At 46.9% G+C, this 14,614-nt stretch overlaps 1 protein-coding gene across 2 annotated transcripts; it reads left to right on the top strand.

Moving 5' to 3' along the window:
• Positions 1-624: 624 nt before the first annotated feature.
• Positions 625-13,694, top strand: lpcat2 (lysophosphatidylcholine acyltransferase 2). Of its 2 annotated transcripts, XM_049031506.1 has the most exons (14): positions 625-862; positions 2,126-2,268; positions 3,353-3,570; positions 4,484-4,596; positions 6,419-6,479; positions 7,091-7,149; positions 7,310-7,344; positions 8,216-8,270; positions 8,545-8,627; positions 9,056-9,181; positions 9,536-9,689; positions 10,156-10,254; positions 10,422-10,563; positions 11,972-13,694. In XM_049031506.1, the coding sequence occupies exons 1-14, from the start codon at positions 755-757 to the stop codon at positions 12,148-12,150; spliced, it is 1,575 nt and encodes a 524-aa protein (XP_048887463.1). In that variant the 5' UTR covers positions 625-754; the 3' UTR covers positions 12,151-13,694. The 2 variants fall into 2 exon arrangements, with proteins under 2 accessions (XP_048887463.1, XP_048887464.1); XM_049031507.1 differs by lacking the exon at positions 625-862 and having other exon boundaries at positions 2,235-2,370.
• The last annotated feature ends 920 nt before the right edge of the window (positions 13,695-14,614 follow it).

The raw sequence follows: 14,614 nt of genomic DNA, 5'->3' as shown, positions 1-14,614 counted from the left end.
TCCAGAACAGTGATTGTTTCTGCAGTATCCTAAGAAAGAGCATTTCTTTGAATGCATGCATTTTCACTAATATGGACAGTTCGTTGTGTGATCTCGCGTCTTCACGTTTTTGTCATTTATGACAATGCTTAGGGAACTCTTTAGCTTCTACTATTGTATCCTATCTTAGGTGGGGAGTATCTCTAATAAACTTTTTAAAACTTTATTTAGAAACGAACTCAGTCGGTGAAGTTGTTCATAGCGAATGCTGACATCTAGTGACAATAGTAAGTATTGCAGAGAAAAGCGAATCGTTCTCCGTTTGAAGCGGTGGTATATCACTGTTTCACAAAAACATGCGCTAAACAAAAATACGAGTTATTATGCATTTAAAAAAAGCCTGGCCAATAGTTTAGAAGCTGTGTTCCGTTTATATATGAGTATTTCGTGGTCATCATTACAAACAAAAAAGAAGGTTGCACGCGTTAAAATAATGCGCTCTTATCATTTATGTATAGGCACCTCAAAACACTCACTACACGGCCAGTAATACCACATACAGAAACTAGGAAGTGATTATTCTGAAGGAGGATTACGCCGAAGTGCGCGCCGGAGGCGTGGCGCTGAAAGTCCCCGATGTCTCCCCTCCCTCCTTTCCGATACGCCGCTAATGTGAATCAACCTGTTTCAACTTGGACAAAAAAATACCTGCGGCCGAGGAAGGATGCGCATCGAAAGCGTCCCGGCTTAAGATCGCCCGGATCCAGCAGCGAGAATGCGGCAGCGAGTGTTCAGCCTGCCGCGACAGCAGTCCCTGCTGCAGCCGGCTGTGCTCAATCCCTTTGCGCAAGATTTAAAACTCACAACGACCCTCAAACTCAAAGTAGGTATCGGGCATATTTAAGCTATTTTAACTGTGTGCACTTTTAATCTTTTTAATCTTTTTAATTTTTAATCTTTGCTGGTGATGGGAATGCATACAAGATTATATTAATCTTACATGTAAATCAAACCTTTAAATTGTACTTGTAAATATTTTACAATATTTTGCTTGTAAGTTAAATATTTTGGTAATACTTAGTAATTTAATTAAAAAGTTTGACTAAGATGCATATTCATAACTACATTAACATGTTTTCAGTTTCTTGTGACTAGAATTAATAGCTGTATTTCATGGGAAACCGTTCTGGAAAGCAGGAAGGTGACTGGGAGGGGAAGCAGCATTGAGTGACTTGTCCTGTTCGTCACCTCGAAGAGTAATAGACGTGTTAGGAGACTTCCGCCGTTATTGCGTGTGGGGTGGGGGTGGGGGGTCAGATGTATTTTACATTATTACTTTGTGGGGACGGTCCCCACAATGTGATAAAGACCAGTTATTTTGATGATCTGGGGGGCATTTCTTCAATTCGATAAAAACCTGACTGCAATCAAAAAACTAAAAATGTCAAACTTCTTGCATTTTGTTTGGATACTTATGGTTATGGTTAGGGCTGGGTAGGGTTTATGGTTGCCATATTTTCCTATAGAAATGAATGGATGGTCCCCACAAAGGTATGACTGCAAGTCTGTGTATGGGTGTGTGTGTGAGTGTGTGCATGTCGTGCTGTCCTGTCCCACAGTACATGCTCCTGTGTGTGTGTGTGTGTGCGTGTGTGTGTGTGTGTGTGTGTGTGTGTGTGTGCATGTCTGGGTGCCTGTCCTGCTGTCCTGTCCTGCAGTGCGTGCTCCTGGGTGTGTGTGTGTGTGTGTGTTTGGGAACATGTCCTGCTGTCCTGTCCTGCAGTGCATCCTCTTGGGTGTGTGCATGTGTGTGTGTGTGTTTGGGAGCATGTCCTGCTGTCCTGTCTTGCAGTGCGTCCTCCTGGGTGTGTGTGTGTGTGTGTGTGTGTGTGTGTGTGTGTGTGTGTGTGTGTGTGTGTTTGGGAGCATGCCCTGCTGTCCTGTCTTGCAGTGCGTCCTCCTGGGTGTGTGCATGTGTGTGTGTGTGTGTGTGTTTGGGAGCATGTCCTGCTGTCCTGTCTTGCAGTGCGTCCTCCTGGGTGTGTGCATGTGTGTGTTTGGGGGCATGTCCTGCTGTCCTGTCTTGCAGTGCGTCCTTCTGGGTGTGTGCTTGTCTTACAGCACAGCACGTATCCTGTCCCCACAGTGCCTCTTTCTTGGTGTCCTCCTCGTCCCCCTCCGCTGCCTCCTGCTGCTGCTCCTGCTCCTCCTGGCATGGCCCATTGCCGCCGCGGCCACCCTGCTGCACCCGCTGAAGGGGAACGTGGAGCCCATGTCAGGCTGGAGACGGTAGGCGTGGTGGGCCGCTGGAAGCTGGAGAGATTCCCTCAAACTGCAATAGATCCGCTTGATGGCTGCAGGCTTCAGATGAAAAATGACACTATAGGAAATGTAGGTGCAGCATATTCTGTATGTTACCGGAATAATGAAGCTTTGTTCTAACACTCCTTAAAAAGCCCAGCATTTATTGCTGCTTCAGCCTTTTTTCTTAACCCAACACCTGGTGTTTCAAAACACCTGCGACCAAGTCGCCAGTTTTAACTATTAACTCCATGAAGGCAGACGCACCGTAGACAAACAGCTACCCGTTCTTACCGACGAGCAAAAAGGACGAGGCGAAATAAACAACCTTGGCCGGGATTCGTTTATCAGATGTCTGAAGATGGACATTGCAACCTTTATAAAAGAATTTAATTCTTTTCATTTTCTTAAAAGCAGCATCAAGACATCACACTCCAAAAATAGATTTTTGACCAGCCGTGCCATCGCACCATAAAAAACGTCACCACTGTCATTAACAGATGTCATCTTTATCTTCTGTGGGACCAGTCGTGGTGATAAGTTCCCCCTCCTCACTTTTGCAGCCTTGCACATGAGCAAACGTTTGCATCCTTTATTCTCAGCAATCAGCCTCGCTGGAATACCGCTGCTTTGCAGAAGAAACCTTGCTGACTCAAGATTCAACCAATAAGAGTAGAAATAGAGCGTTAAAAAAAAAGGTCAGCGGAAAACCACAGAGTTTCGCACTGAGTCAGACTATGCGCTAATCATAGATAAATTAATGGTTCTGAATGAAGGCTCTGGTGAGAGCTGTTTTTTCCGTTTTCAGACATATCTGCATTTATGCCTGGTTCTCGCACCTGTTCTGTTTATTTATCGCTGTTTAATTTTGTGTGACCACTGGATCCCACCGGTCACACGGTTATATGCGGCCAATCAGGTCTCATGTTCACCAGAATGATCTCACACTTCTTTCCTGCAGACATGCTCTGTTTGAATTCGCTGTGTCTCAGAGCGTGACAGTTAGTGGATTTTCCTACAGGGCGCGCTAGATTACGGCGTACCTTAACCGCTTCCGTTCTTCCCGTGACAGGTGCCTCTGCTGGGTGGTGCTGGCGGGATTTGGCCGCCTGGCCTTCTTCATCATGGGTTTCCGAGTGTCTGTGCGTGGTCGGCGGGCTGGGGCCGCGGAGGCCCCCATACTGGCTGTGGCCCCCCACTCCAGCTACTTCGACACCATCGTGTGCATCGTGGCCGGGGTGCCCTCCACCGTGTCTCGCACGGAAAATCTGTCCGCGCCCATCTTCGGACGTGAGTGTTCCTCCTCAGCGCTTAATGCTAAGCTGGAGCATTGTGGTGCTTCCCCCTTATATCCGCTTTTTAAAACATTGAGTTAATTACGTATTCATTAGGTTCACTACATGCACCTTTCATCGGCGTATCCTGAGCAGGGTTTGCCATGTGGGGCAAATACAGATACATCCCGAATGTACCATTCCGGCTGGTAATCACAGGACAAAGGCTAGCCTACACTTTAGCACTGTGTTGATTATAAATGGGGGCTGCCGCCTTGCCCCACCCCTCTGGGCTGTGCATGTCATTCCCACGCTGCCTAGTTTGCCTCCAGAGACTGTTTTCCAAAACTAAGCTTTTAGGCAAATTGACTCTTGTATAGTGTGGTAGTGTGTGTGAGTGTGAAACCTCACTTTGTGGACTGTGTCTTCTGGGATGCATTCCCCAGCAACCCTCTGGTCAATATGTGGTTGAAAGGTGGATGGATGGATGGATGGATGGATGGATGTTTGGATGGATGGATGGATTTTAAATAAAAAGATATTTTAAATAGTATTTGTGAATTGGGTGCTGACGATCAATCAGTAAGAAATAAATACTATAGCCAGAGTAATATTAAATATTATTTATAGGAAACATATTGCTTTATTTTAAATATAGAGATACTATTTCAGGAGCACTGCTAGAGATCATATTGGACCCCCAATCCAGACCAATTATGTTATGTTCCAATTTTTTTATGGCCCCTGTCGGCAATGGGGGCCTTACTTCGCCTTTATGACACTCCTGAACTGTGAGCATGAAGACATTTGGGGTGCTAGGTGATTTGACGGTAATCTGTAGCACTCGCAGTGCCCCCCCACCCTCCCCCAGACTGGTTCTTGAGTTGAGAATTGCTGTCTTTCATGTGTTCCTCCCACATCCACTACAGGATTCCTGCGCTGTCTTCAGCCCGTGTTGGTCTCGCGCCTGGACCCGGACTCCCGTAAGAACACCATCCTGGAGATCGAACGGAGAGCCACCTCTCGGGGCAGGTGGCCACAGGTAGGCGAGGGGTCAGGAACGCCGTACGTGTAGAAGAGATATGCACCGGGGCCATGCCTTTCACTTTTTGTCACTCCCGCCCCCATATCTGTGTCCTAATTACACAACTCTCAGAGCAGCAGTAATGGTCACCTTCCAGTAGGTGTTTGTCAGGCTGTTACAGCCATTTACTTACAGTTCTGTGCGTCGTATGTTTCAGATCAGACATAATACAGAATCTTAAGAGATCTGAAGTACAGTACCAAAATTCAGTCCTTTTTTTGTTTTATACGAGACCACAAAGGACCTCAAATCAGGCTTCTTCATCATATATTACAGTATTGGCAACCGAAACTCACTCAGTCCATGTCGTGTTGTTTTTGAGACGAGACTACCAATGACCTAAAGGCAAGATTTCTCATTGTATGTTAAAGTACTGGGAGCCAAATGTCAGTCATGCCTCGTGTAATCCAATGAAGGACTTTCGTTAAATTTCCAAAACTCACTTAATTCACAGATATCTTACTTCCAACTTAATCACATCCACATATTCCTTAGACTGAGGGAGTTTTGGAAATTTGCTTGTGTTGATGAGTACCTCACAAGTAACTGTATGTTTACTCTTTGTAATAACAATTGATACTTTATTGTCCCTGGGGGGAAAATTGTTTTTATGCCTCCCTCATGCTGCAAAGGGCAGCCACCTGTTGCCCCCCCCCAGGGAGCTGGGGGTTAAGGGCCTTGCTGAAGGACCCACAGACGTGCTGATGCTGGGTTTGAACCAGTGACCACACGCTGCCCCTGTCACTGTATTACTGATTTGTAAATCATGCATAGGATCTGAAGGTGCGATGCAGCAAAGCGCTGGGACATCGCCGTGTTGAAGATCACTGTAATTGCTGACTGAGCCGTGATTTTATCTGGGTTACCACTTTGACCAGACGCTACGCACGCCTTATATCAGATGCCGTATGTTTTCCTTCGGCTGCCGTAATCGTAGTTGAGTTTGGTTTGCTGCTCTCCGCACCTGCAGATGAGTTAGAGTACGCCGCACAAAGGAAGGCAGGCAGCAGATCGTTTGCCGCAAGGTCTGATGCAGACTTTGTGATGAATTCGTGTCATGGATGAAATGACAGAGAGTGTGCTGGGTGGCCTTAGAAAGAATGACACGCAAGAAGTCACTGCCATCAAAACTCATTTGTGTTTTTCAGAAATGTGAATCTCTGAACATCCTGGAAAAAAAAGATGTGAAAAGGGCACATCTTGCTTTCTGTCTTTTTTTTTTTGGTTTTCAGTTTATATCGTTAACTCGGGGAATATTACCCAGGAGACAGGGAGCTTGTCACTGCTTTGTCTCCTGACTCGGTGCTTCCAAATGTTTTTCCTCTCCTCTATCTTTGCCTTATTCCCGATACGAACTTTCCATCTTTTATCAGCTTCAAAAGTCAAGGCTCGGTTTTGACTCCTGTCACAGTGGGGAGGGGGGAGAGGATAGGTACGCGATTTTTCCCCCCCTCTTTTTGCCGTGGAGACATTACGACTTCAGAAAGAGTCTTCATGCGGTTTCATCTTCTCTCCCAACCTCACAAACAATCATTCAGAGTTTGCTGTATCGCAGGCTTGGTACCAAAGTACCACAAAAGCATTTAATCTTGTCAATATGGAGATCGTCACAAGTTCAGCGCGGGCTGTTGATCATAGAAACAGCACTTCGCTATGTTCCCGCCAACTTGCCTCGCACAGAAGAGGATGTACGTGGTTTGAGGAATAAATGAATTTCTTATTGTAGGCTTGTAAAGATATATGCACATTCAGTCAAAATATTTATTTTATTTTTCCGAAGGTTCTAATTTTCCCGGAAGGAACATGCACGAATCGGGCCTGTCTCATTACGTTCAAACAAGGTAGGTGCATTTTAGCCGTGTCGCAGCAAGAAGCCGGAAGGATACAGGCTGCAGCCGGCCCCTTTCAGGTCATAGCAACTGTGTTGTGCAAGCTAAGGGGTCACATGTTTTTCAGTGCATTGGTGGGGGTGGTGGGAACTTGTCAAAGACTGATAGCCATCAGTGGAAGATGGAAATGTGGCATGCAAATGGCTGCGCGTCTGCAGCCTGGAAACAAGGGTCACATACATGCCTTCTGACCCCCCCTCACCCCCCCACCCCAGAAGGTAGCATGCGTGTGTGGGGGCGGGGTGTCAGTGAAGCTCCGTTGTGCCCAAATCTCCTGGAAGAGGCTGGCTCAACAAGGCTCAGCCATGTGTTTAGACCCTGTGAAATAATTTTGCATTGATGACCTGCTTGTGGAAATGCGTTGCGCATTACCGCAGCCTCCTGCAGACCTGGCACAATCATGCAGCCATGCATGCGTCAGTCCTGCTAGAAATAAAGATGAATGATTGGCTTCATGCAGGGAAGCACATGCCTCGCTTTCGAGGCACGTGTGCAGGAAGGCAAAGCAGGATCACTGTAGGTGTGGGATGTTGTGTCTTCAGAGTCACGTCATTTTCTCGCAGGTGCCTTCATTCCTCGAGTCCCAGTCCAACCAGTGCTCCTGCGATACCCCAACAAGCTGGTGCGTACTCTTCTGTGACAGCCCCCTACACCCCACAGAAATCCCTCTTTAAAAACACAGCACAGTTTGTTATTCTGTACAAAGCTACCTTGTCACTGTTACATTCGGCACCAGTCCAACTTGACGCTGACTTTCCACAAACCTTTCCGCTTTTCCAAAGGACACGGTGACTTGGACTTGGCAGGGGCCAAAAGGGTGAGTGCGATTTCCCTGCAGGACCTTGTGTCGGTTGACTCACGCTTCTCTGGAGTCAGTTTTTCTCCATCTCTATACCGCATTATCAAATAATAAACAATAGCAACATGGCGTGTCTTTCAGGATGAGGTGGAGTTAGGCTGGTCCGCTGTGGGAGAGCATGAGTGTGAGATATTAGGACGTGTCGGTACAGAGCTTCACAATAACATAAGCACCCACCCAGGGACCAAAAGCCCGATCAGGGCTTGGTTCTAACTGACAGGAGGTGTTTTCACGTAGTCAAACTTCCTGTGTTGCTCTAAACAATCCTAGATTTAACTTTAATCCTAGCCTCTAATCCTAGATTAGACAACTAATACGTATGTATAATATAAAGTGGTCAATTAGTTAAGAATGAGGACAGAATGAGAGTCTGCGGTGGCCTGCCCATCATAATGAGCCGCCACTAACACAGGGCGGGGGGCTCGTCAGGGCAGTAACGAGGGTGTTACCACATACTTTATGAAATACTTGCCTGCCTGAACAAGAACTTCTCCATTTTAGGGGGTGGTAGACATTCTGCTTTGCACATGCAGAGTCAAAGCCTGAATATGGCTGTAAAACGCATATATAACACTTGATTCCAAAATGTCTGTCTGCTGACTGTCATCTTGGCCCTAGCTGGAGGCCTACTTCAGGGGCGTCGGGAAGGGGGGGAAGTTAGAACAATTCCAAAGGCCCCTTGGCTGACAGGGGCCCTAAACATTTCGGGACATAATTAGATTGGTCTGGGTTGAGGGCCAAATATGATATGCTTTCACGGGGCCCAGAAATCCCTAGCATCACCCCTGACCTCCTTCCTGCTCCTAATTTGAGTGGTTCTCCTTCATAGGAAGATGCTCTTCCTCCTCACCCTCTGCCAGCTGTACATCAATGTGGAAATTGAGGTAACAGCAGACAATTGTGGGCCTTTTCAACCTCAGCAAGCAGCTGCTAAACACTGATGTTCAGGGATTCTTCCTAGGGAGAGGTGTTCAGCCTTTAAGGTCACTCAAAGTTTCTGAATCTTTCTGATAATTGTTCAGAGACTATGAATTATTATGCACTAATGAAATAGTGGAATTCTTATATTGCCATTGGTAATAGTAAGATCATCTTTGTGATGCTACCTTGTATCCAGTGCGCCGCCCTACTGACTGCCCATTGTTCCCTGTCCTCCAGTTCCTGCCCCCGGAGATCCCTGGGGAGAAAGAGAAGGCTAACCCCACGTTGTTCGCAAACGCTGTGCGGAGCGTCATGGCAACGTATGAGTCACCGCTGCTCGATAAGTAGCTTCTTTGCCAGTTGAGAGAGGCTGACACTTTGTAATATTTGACAGTAGTTGCTTAAACAAGACATTACTGTTACTTTGTTGAAGTCAAGGCATTTCAGTATGTTTCCTTGCAAGCTTATTTATCTTATTATCGCTTCATGTACTGTAACTTGCATTTCTGCTATCTATCTGTCTGTCTGTCTGTCTGTCTGTCTCTCTGCCTGTTGCAGTGTGACTTAGGGTAAATCTGTGTCTCAGTGTGATACTTTTCCCATTAGTGTGTATACGTCTGTCCTATCAGAAAATCTGCATGTCTAACATCTCTTACATGTGCCTGTGTGCCTAACTATCCATGTGTGTGTTCCTGCCTGTCACATAATGGGTGTGCGTGTGTGTGTGTGTGTGTGTGTGTGTGGGCAGGGCCCTGCATGTCCCCGTGACAGACCACACTTATGAAGACTGCCGCCTGATGATCTCTGCTGGGGAACTAACCCTGCCCATGGAGGCTGGCCTGGTGGAGTTCACCAAGATCAGCCGTAAGCTGAAGTAAGCTGGGCGTGTGGGGGGCGGGAGTCGATCGGCCTGGCAGCCAGTCAGTTTGCACTTCTGCTAGCAGAGCCCTCCTTCAGCCTTAATGGTGACCAGTGGCTCAGTGGGTAGTGCTATCACCTCGCACCTCCAGCGCTGGGGGTTTGCATCCTTCCTCTCTTCTGTGTATGTGAAGTTTCCTGTTCAGTCTCTGTTGCATGGCAACCATGAGTAACTGGATTAGTCCAGTTAGTGGTTGACAGCATAACCACTGAGGAGTCCCTTTCCTGGTGGTGTCCGCCTGACCACGGGGAAATTCCCGTTGCTGGTTTTGAGGAACCCATTACCAAAGCACTCTTCCTCGTGCCTCAGCCTCAAGTGGGACAACGTGAAGAAGGAACTGGAGGGGTTCAGTGCCATCGCGCAGTCCTGCCAGGGCGGCCGCATCACCTTGGAGGAGTTTGCCCACTTCCTGAAGCTGCCCGTCAGCCCCCCGCTGCAGGAGCTCTTCAGCCTCTTTGACAGGGTGAATGAGTGTGCACACAACACCCTCTAGTGGCAGCAAACAGGAATTCCATCACATTTACTTATAATTACTATTGCTTTGGTTTGCTTTCACATTTTAATAAAATTTCAGATTTTAATTAAATGCACAGCCTTGTTTTACAGTAAATGGCTTGTGTATGTGGTTATATTTGTACTATTTAAATGAAAGTGCTTGTCATTGTGGACACCATTAGCACCCAAGGAGGAAGGTGTGGGGGTGTAGCCTTGCTCATTGGGGATTCGAACCAGCAACCATGCAATCACAAGCACACTCCCTAACCATTAGGCCTCCCTTGCCAAAATCACCGCTTTATTCTCTACTCTGTAGCACAGTCCTTAGGTAATCTTGAGTCTGCTGGCCAGTGTATCTTTATGTGCTGTTTAATCAGTGTGGTAATTGTCCCCGTGAGGCGCTGTGAAAAAGTTGATCTCACCTCTTTCTCTAGAATGGAGATGGAACCATCGACTTCAGGGAATACGTCATTGGGGTGACCATCCTCTGCCGGCCTGCTAACAATGAAGAGACAATCCAGATGGCCTTCAAGGTGGGGTGGCTGTATTCAGGGAGGGGGGTCATACTTGGCCCACAGGCAGTCAGAGATCCCTTCGTTATCTTACTAGTGTTTGACAGCTCTTATCTGTAGACTGAACTTTGAGAAGTGATATATCTTCTTCCTCTCCTTTCTTCATTCTTTCTATCTCTCTGCACCAGCTGTTCGACACAGACAAGGACGGGAGCATCACGCACAGTGAGTTCTCGGCACTGATCCGCTCCGCCCTGGGCATCCCCGAGCTGGACGTGTCCCGGCTCTTCAGCGAGATCGATGCTGACAGCTCTGGACACATCACCTATGGTGAGTGGGGATTTGGACGGCTCTGAGTCAGCAGGAAGCCATTTTTACTTCTCCGTGTTAATGGCATGCAAAGAGCGGACGTTTTTTTTTTTTTTTTTTAAAAAAACTTCCTTCCCCTATGAGGAGCCAGTATACCCGCGGGGTCTTAAAAGTATTTCAAAAGCATTTCATATTCTCAAATTAAGGCCTCAGAAGTAGTGAATTTTATTTACAAAAGTCTTAATTTTCTTGTTCTCCTCTCGTAGGATTAAATAAAAACCATAACATCATAAATAACTGTTAAATTCACAGCAGAGGTTTTACATGGTAAAGCCCATTTGCTGGTTTAGTTCACAAAGATACTGTTCTGAGTCCAGGCTTCTACTGCATTGGCTGAGGCTTTCAATTTGTGTTTCAAGCCCTGTAAACGTTTCATTAGCTAAATCGCAAATTAGTTTAGGCAGGTGTTGTTAAAGATATTTACACTTTTTCATCCTTGATAAATGTCAATAAATCACTGCATATAGGCAGTAATTTCAGTTTAATGATCTACTATCAGTTAAATAATAGTGTATTTTATGAGCCACCCTTAATTGGCACACTAATAAAGAACTGCATTGAAGAACTTGCTTTGTTGCATTAATTTTGTTGATGAAATGTCTTGGCACAAACAGTAGTCGTTTTCGGAAGGTCTGTCTCCAGCTTCTGCCAATTTTATATCAATACTCTGCTGCAAGGCCATTCAAATCACGGTCCTCAGGGTCGGAGCGCTGCTGATTTCCCAGCCTTCCTTTACTCCGCGATGCCAGGCGTGAAGCCTCTGTGGCCAATCAGAATAAGTAATTATTAGACGAACTACCTGGGAGAACTGAAAAACACGGCCTGGATTTGGAATCGGTGGTCAGATTTGCAGAACCCTGCTCTACTCTTTCCCAAAGGCTGGGGGTGGTGGGAGATTTAATTCCCTATATTTTGTAAATGTGAGCTATGTTGTATTAGCTATATAATAGTTGATTACAATGATACCCCACCTATTGCGGAAGTTGCTTTCCAGACCCATCATGTGATAAGAGGTTTTTTAATATTCATATCATGGTTTAAGCCCCCCGCCCACAACACTTCCCTACCACTCAATAAATAACACAAACGTACATGAGAAATTTAGTGTATTCGAGTTAATTCTTATTAATTTCTTTAGTTGCATGAAATATGCATGGCATGACTCCTGTGAATATTAGCTTAAGGCTCATTGTAGCACTGGGGTCTGAGCCGGTTCCATTCGGTCCATGCCATGTCTTTCAGTCATTACTAAATCTGGCCCATTGATCGATCGATTGGTTTCCACAGAGAATGACAAGCTGTGGTAAAATTCACTGAATAATCAGAGCCATGGCTGCTTCCCCTAAAGTATGTCTGTGCCTCTCACCAGAGGAGTTCCGGACCTTTGCGCTGACCCATCCTGAATACGCCAAGCTGTTCACCACTTACCTGGAGCTGCAGCGGTACCAAGCCCTGCAGGGGACGGAGCCTGATCCCAGCCAACCCACCAACAGCGTCTGCCCTGAGGACACGCAGGAAGGCAGCACCTCTGACAAAAAAGAGGATTGACACCGGACTGGTGGCAGGAGTGATGGTACTCAGTCTTGGTGAAACTGGTTGAGGCAATGAAACAACCAGCCATTATCCAATTTGCCCTTTAACCTCTTTGACACAGCCCTTTGACATCTTTAACACAGCTCCTTCACCTCTTTGACACAGCCTTTAGACTTCTTTGACACAGCCCTTTGACCTCTTTGACACAGCCTGTTGACCTCTTTTACTCTGCCCCTTCACTCCTTTGACACAGTTCCTTGACCTCTTTGACGCTGCCCCTTCACCTCTTTGACACAGCTCCTTCACCCCATTGACACAGCTCCTTCACCTCTTTGACACAGCTCCTTCACCCCTTTGACACAGCTCCTTCACCTCTTTGACACAGCTCCTTCACCCCATTGACACAGCTCCTTCACCCCATTGACACAGCTCCTTCACCCCTTTGACACAGCTCCTTCACCCCTTTGACACAGCTCCTTCACCCCTTTGACACAGCTCCTTCACCTCTTTGACACAGCTCCTTCACCCTATTGACACAGCTCCTTCACCCCTTTGACACAGCTCCTTCACCTCTTTGACACAGCTCCTTCACCCCATTGACACAGCTCCTTCACCCCTTTGACACAGCTCCTTCACCCCTTTGACACAGCTCCTTCACCCCTTTGACACAGCTCCTTCACCCCATTGACACAGCTCCTTCACCCCTTTGACACAGCTCCTTCACCCCATTGACACAGCTCCTTCACCCCATTGACACAGCACCTTCACCTCTTTGACACAGCACCTTCACCTCTTTGACACAACTCCTTCACCCCTTTGACACAGCTCCTTCACCCCTTTGACACAGCTCCTTCACCCCATTGACACAGCTCCTTGTACTTTTTGAAGTCTCCCATTTTAGGAATGTACAGTGATTGCTGCTGCAGGTTTTTTTGTCCAAAGACAAATGTCATGTGTTTCCTGCTGCCCCCTGGGGTTAGGGTTAGGAAGCCTCTGCCCATGCTCTGCTCTGACACTGCACTCCCTGTTTGACTTGCTATGCTTTTTGCTGTTAACAAGCTTGCAGTGTGACCTTAGTAACCTGTAGACAGGTCTGCCAAAGTCCCATATTTCCATAGAAAAAGACGTTTCCACAATCAGGGCGGCCCATAAGGGGGGAGAAAGGGAAGACTTTGAGGGGCCCAGATGATCAATCTGCCAAAACCCCTCCCCCAAGAGGCCCAGTCTATGCAGCCCTGCCTGTGGTGCTTCTAGGTGTAAGACACTGGGCTGTGGATGGACGTAGTGACTTGGTGACTTTGGTGGCTGTCTGGTGTTCTGTTGCTTGAGAAGTGGAAAAGATGAGTAATCGTCCAACAGACTTACGATGAGTTTAGAAGGAAATGGAGACTTGGAAAGAACCCGGATGGCTTTCGCGTAATAGCAGATGTGTGTTTAGTGAGATTTTATGTTTCATTGTGGTGACTGTTTAGTGGAACAAAGCCAACAGGTGTTCCTGAAATAAGTAGCGTAGAGTCATTTTTTAAATATTCCAATTTCCAATAAACTTTTACACTTTGTTTTCTTTTACACTGTTTTCTCTGAAGAGGATCATGACAACTTACTACTAGGCTGTTATGGTCACCTTGTGCCTGTATCTACATCTTATCAATCCGCACAAAGGTGACATATGGGACACCTGCTGTTTGGTGCTGCCCCGTGTGGCACCACTAGATGGCAGTGTCCCTCCACACGTTGAGGCCGATCCCTGAGAGCACCCTTTCTGTGCGCGTGACCGTCCCCGATGCACACTTCCGCACCTCTGCCGTGTCAAATCCGGACACACAGGGCCACGGCGCTCACATCCGCCCCCAGCGAGCCGGCCCGCCGGACTTCAGTCTACCTCGGCACTCAGCGGTCTTCTGGGATTCTGGCTCTCGGAAAAGTAAGTGCAACCCACAGCGCTGTCATCCCGGAGCAGCCTGAGAGAGAGTTCTACTCCTTCTCCTGCCTGTTTCTCACTCTGGTCACTTTCTCCATGACATACATGCTCTGTTTGTGGTACATAGCTGCCTGTGTGAAATCTATACTCCAAAACTTTATATTCATACAAAATCACGGTATATTCTATTTTATTTATTCCCTTTAGTTTAAACGTTTCACATATTCGATAGACAGTAAAAGCAGATGTCTGAGCATGGTCAGCAGTTTGAAAGATGATGCGTCTTGTCTATCCATCCATCCATCCATCCAACACTAGGTTGCTTATCTTGGTCGTAGTTGGTTAGGAAGGAGTCTGCAACCTGTCAGAGGCATCACAGAGCAGGGGGAGGAGGTGTGTCCTGGACAGGATGCCAGTACATTGCAGGGCACACACACACACACACACACACACACACACACACAAACTGTCATACACTTTGGGCGATTTAGAGATGTTGGCTGACAGCCTGCCTTTGGGTCACAGGATGTATCAAAGTACCCAGAGAAACCCCTCGTG

The sequence above is a fragment of the Brienomyrus brachyistius genome, chromosome 11, assembly GCF_023856365.1.
Source record: "Brienomyrus brachyistius isolate T26 chromosome 11, BBRACH_0.4, whole genome shotgun sequence".
Classification (NCBI taxonomy): domain Eukaryota; kingdom Metazoa; phylum Chordata; class Actinopteri; order Osteoglossiformes; family Mormyridae; genus Brienomyrus; species Brienomyrus brachyistius.
Note: the sequence above shows the minus strand (reverse complement) of the source record. Positions and strands in the feature narration are given on the sequence as shown.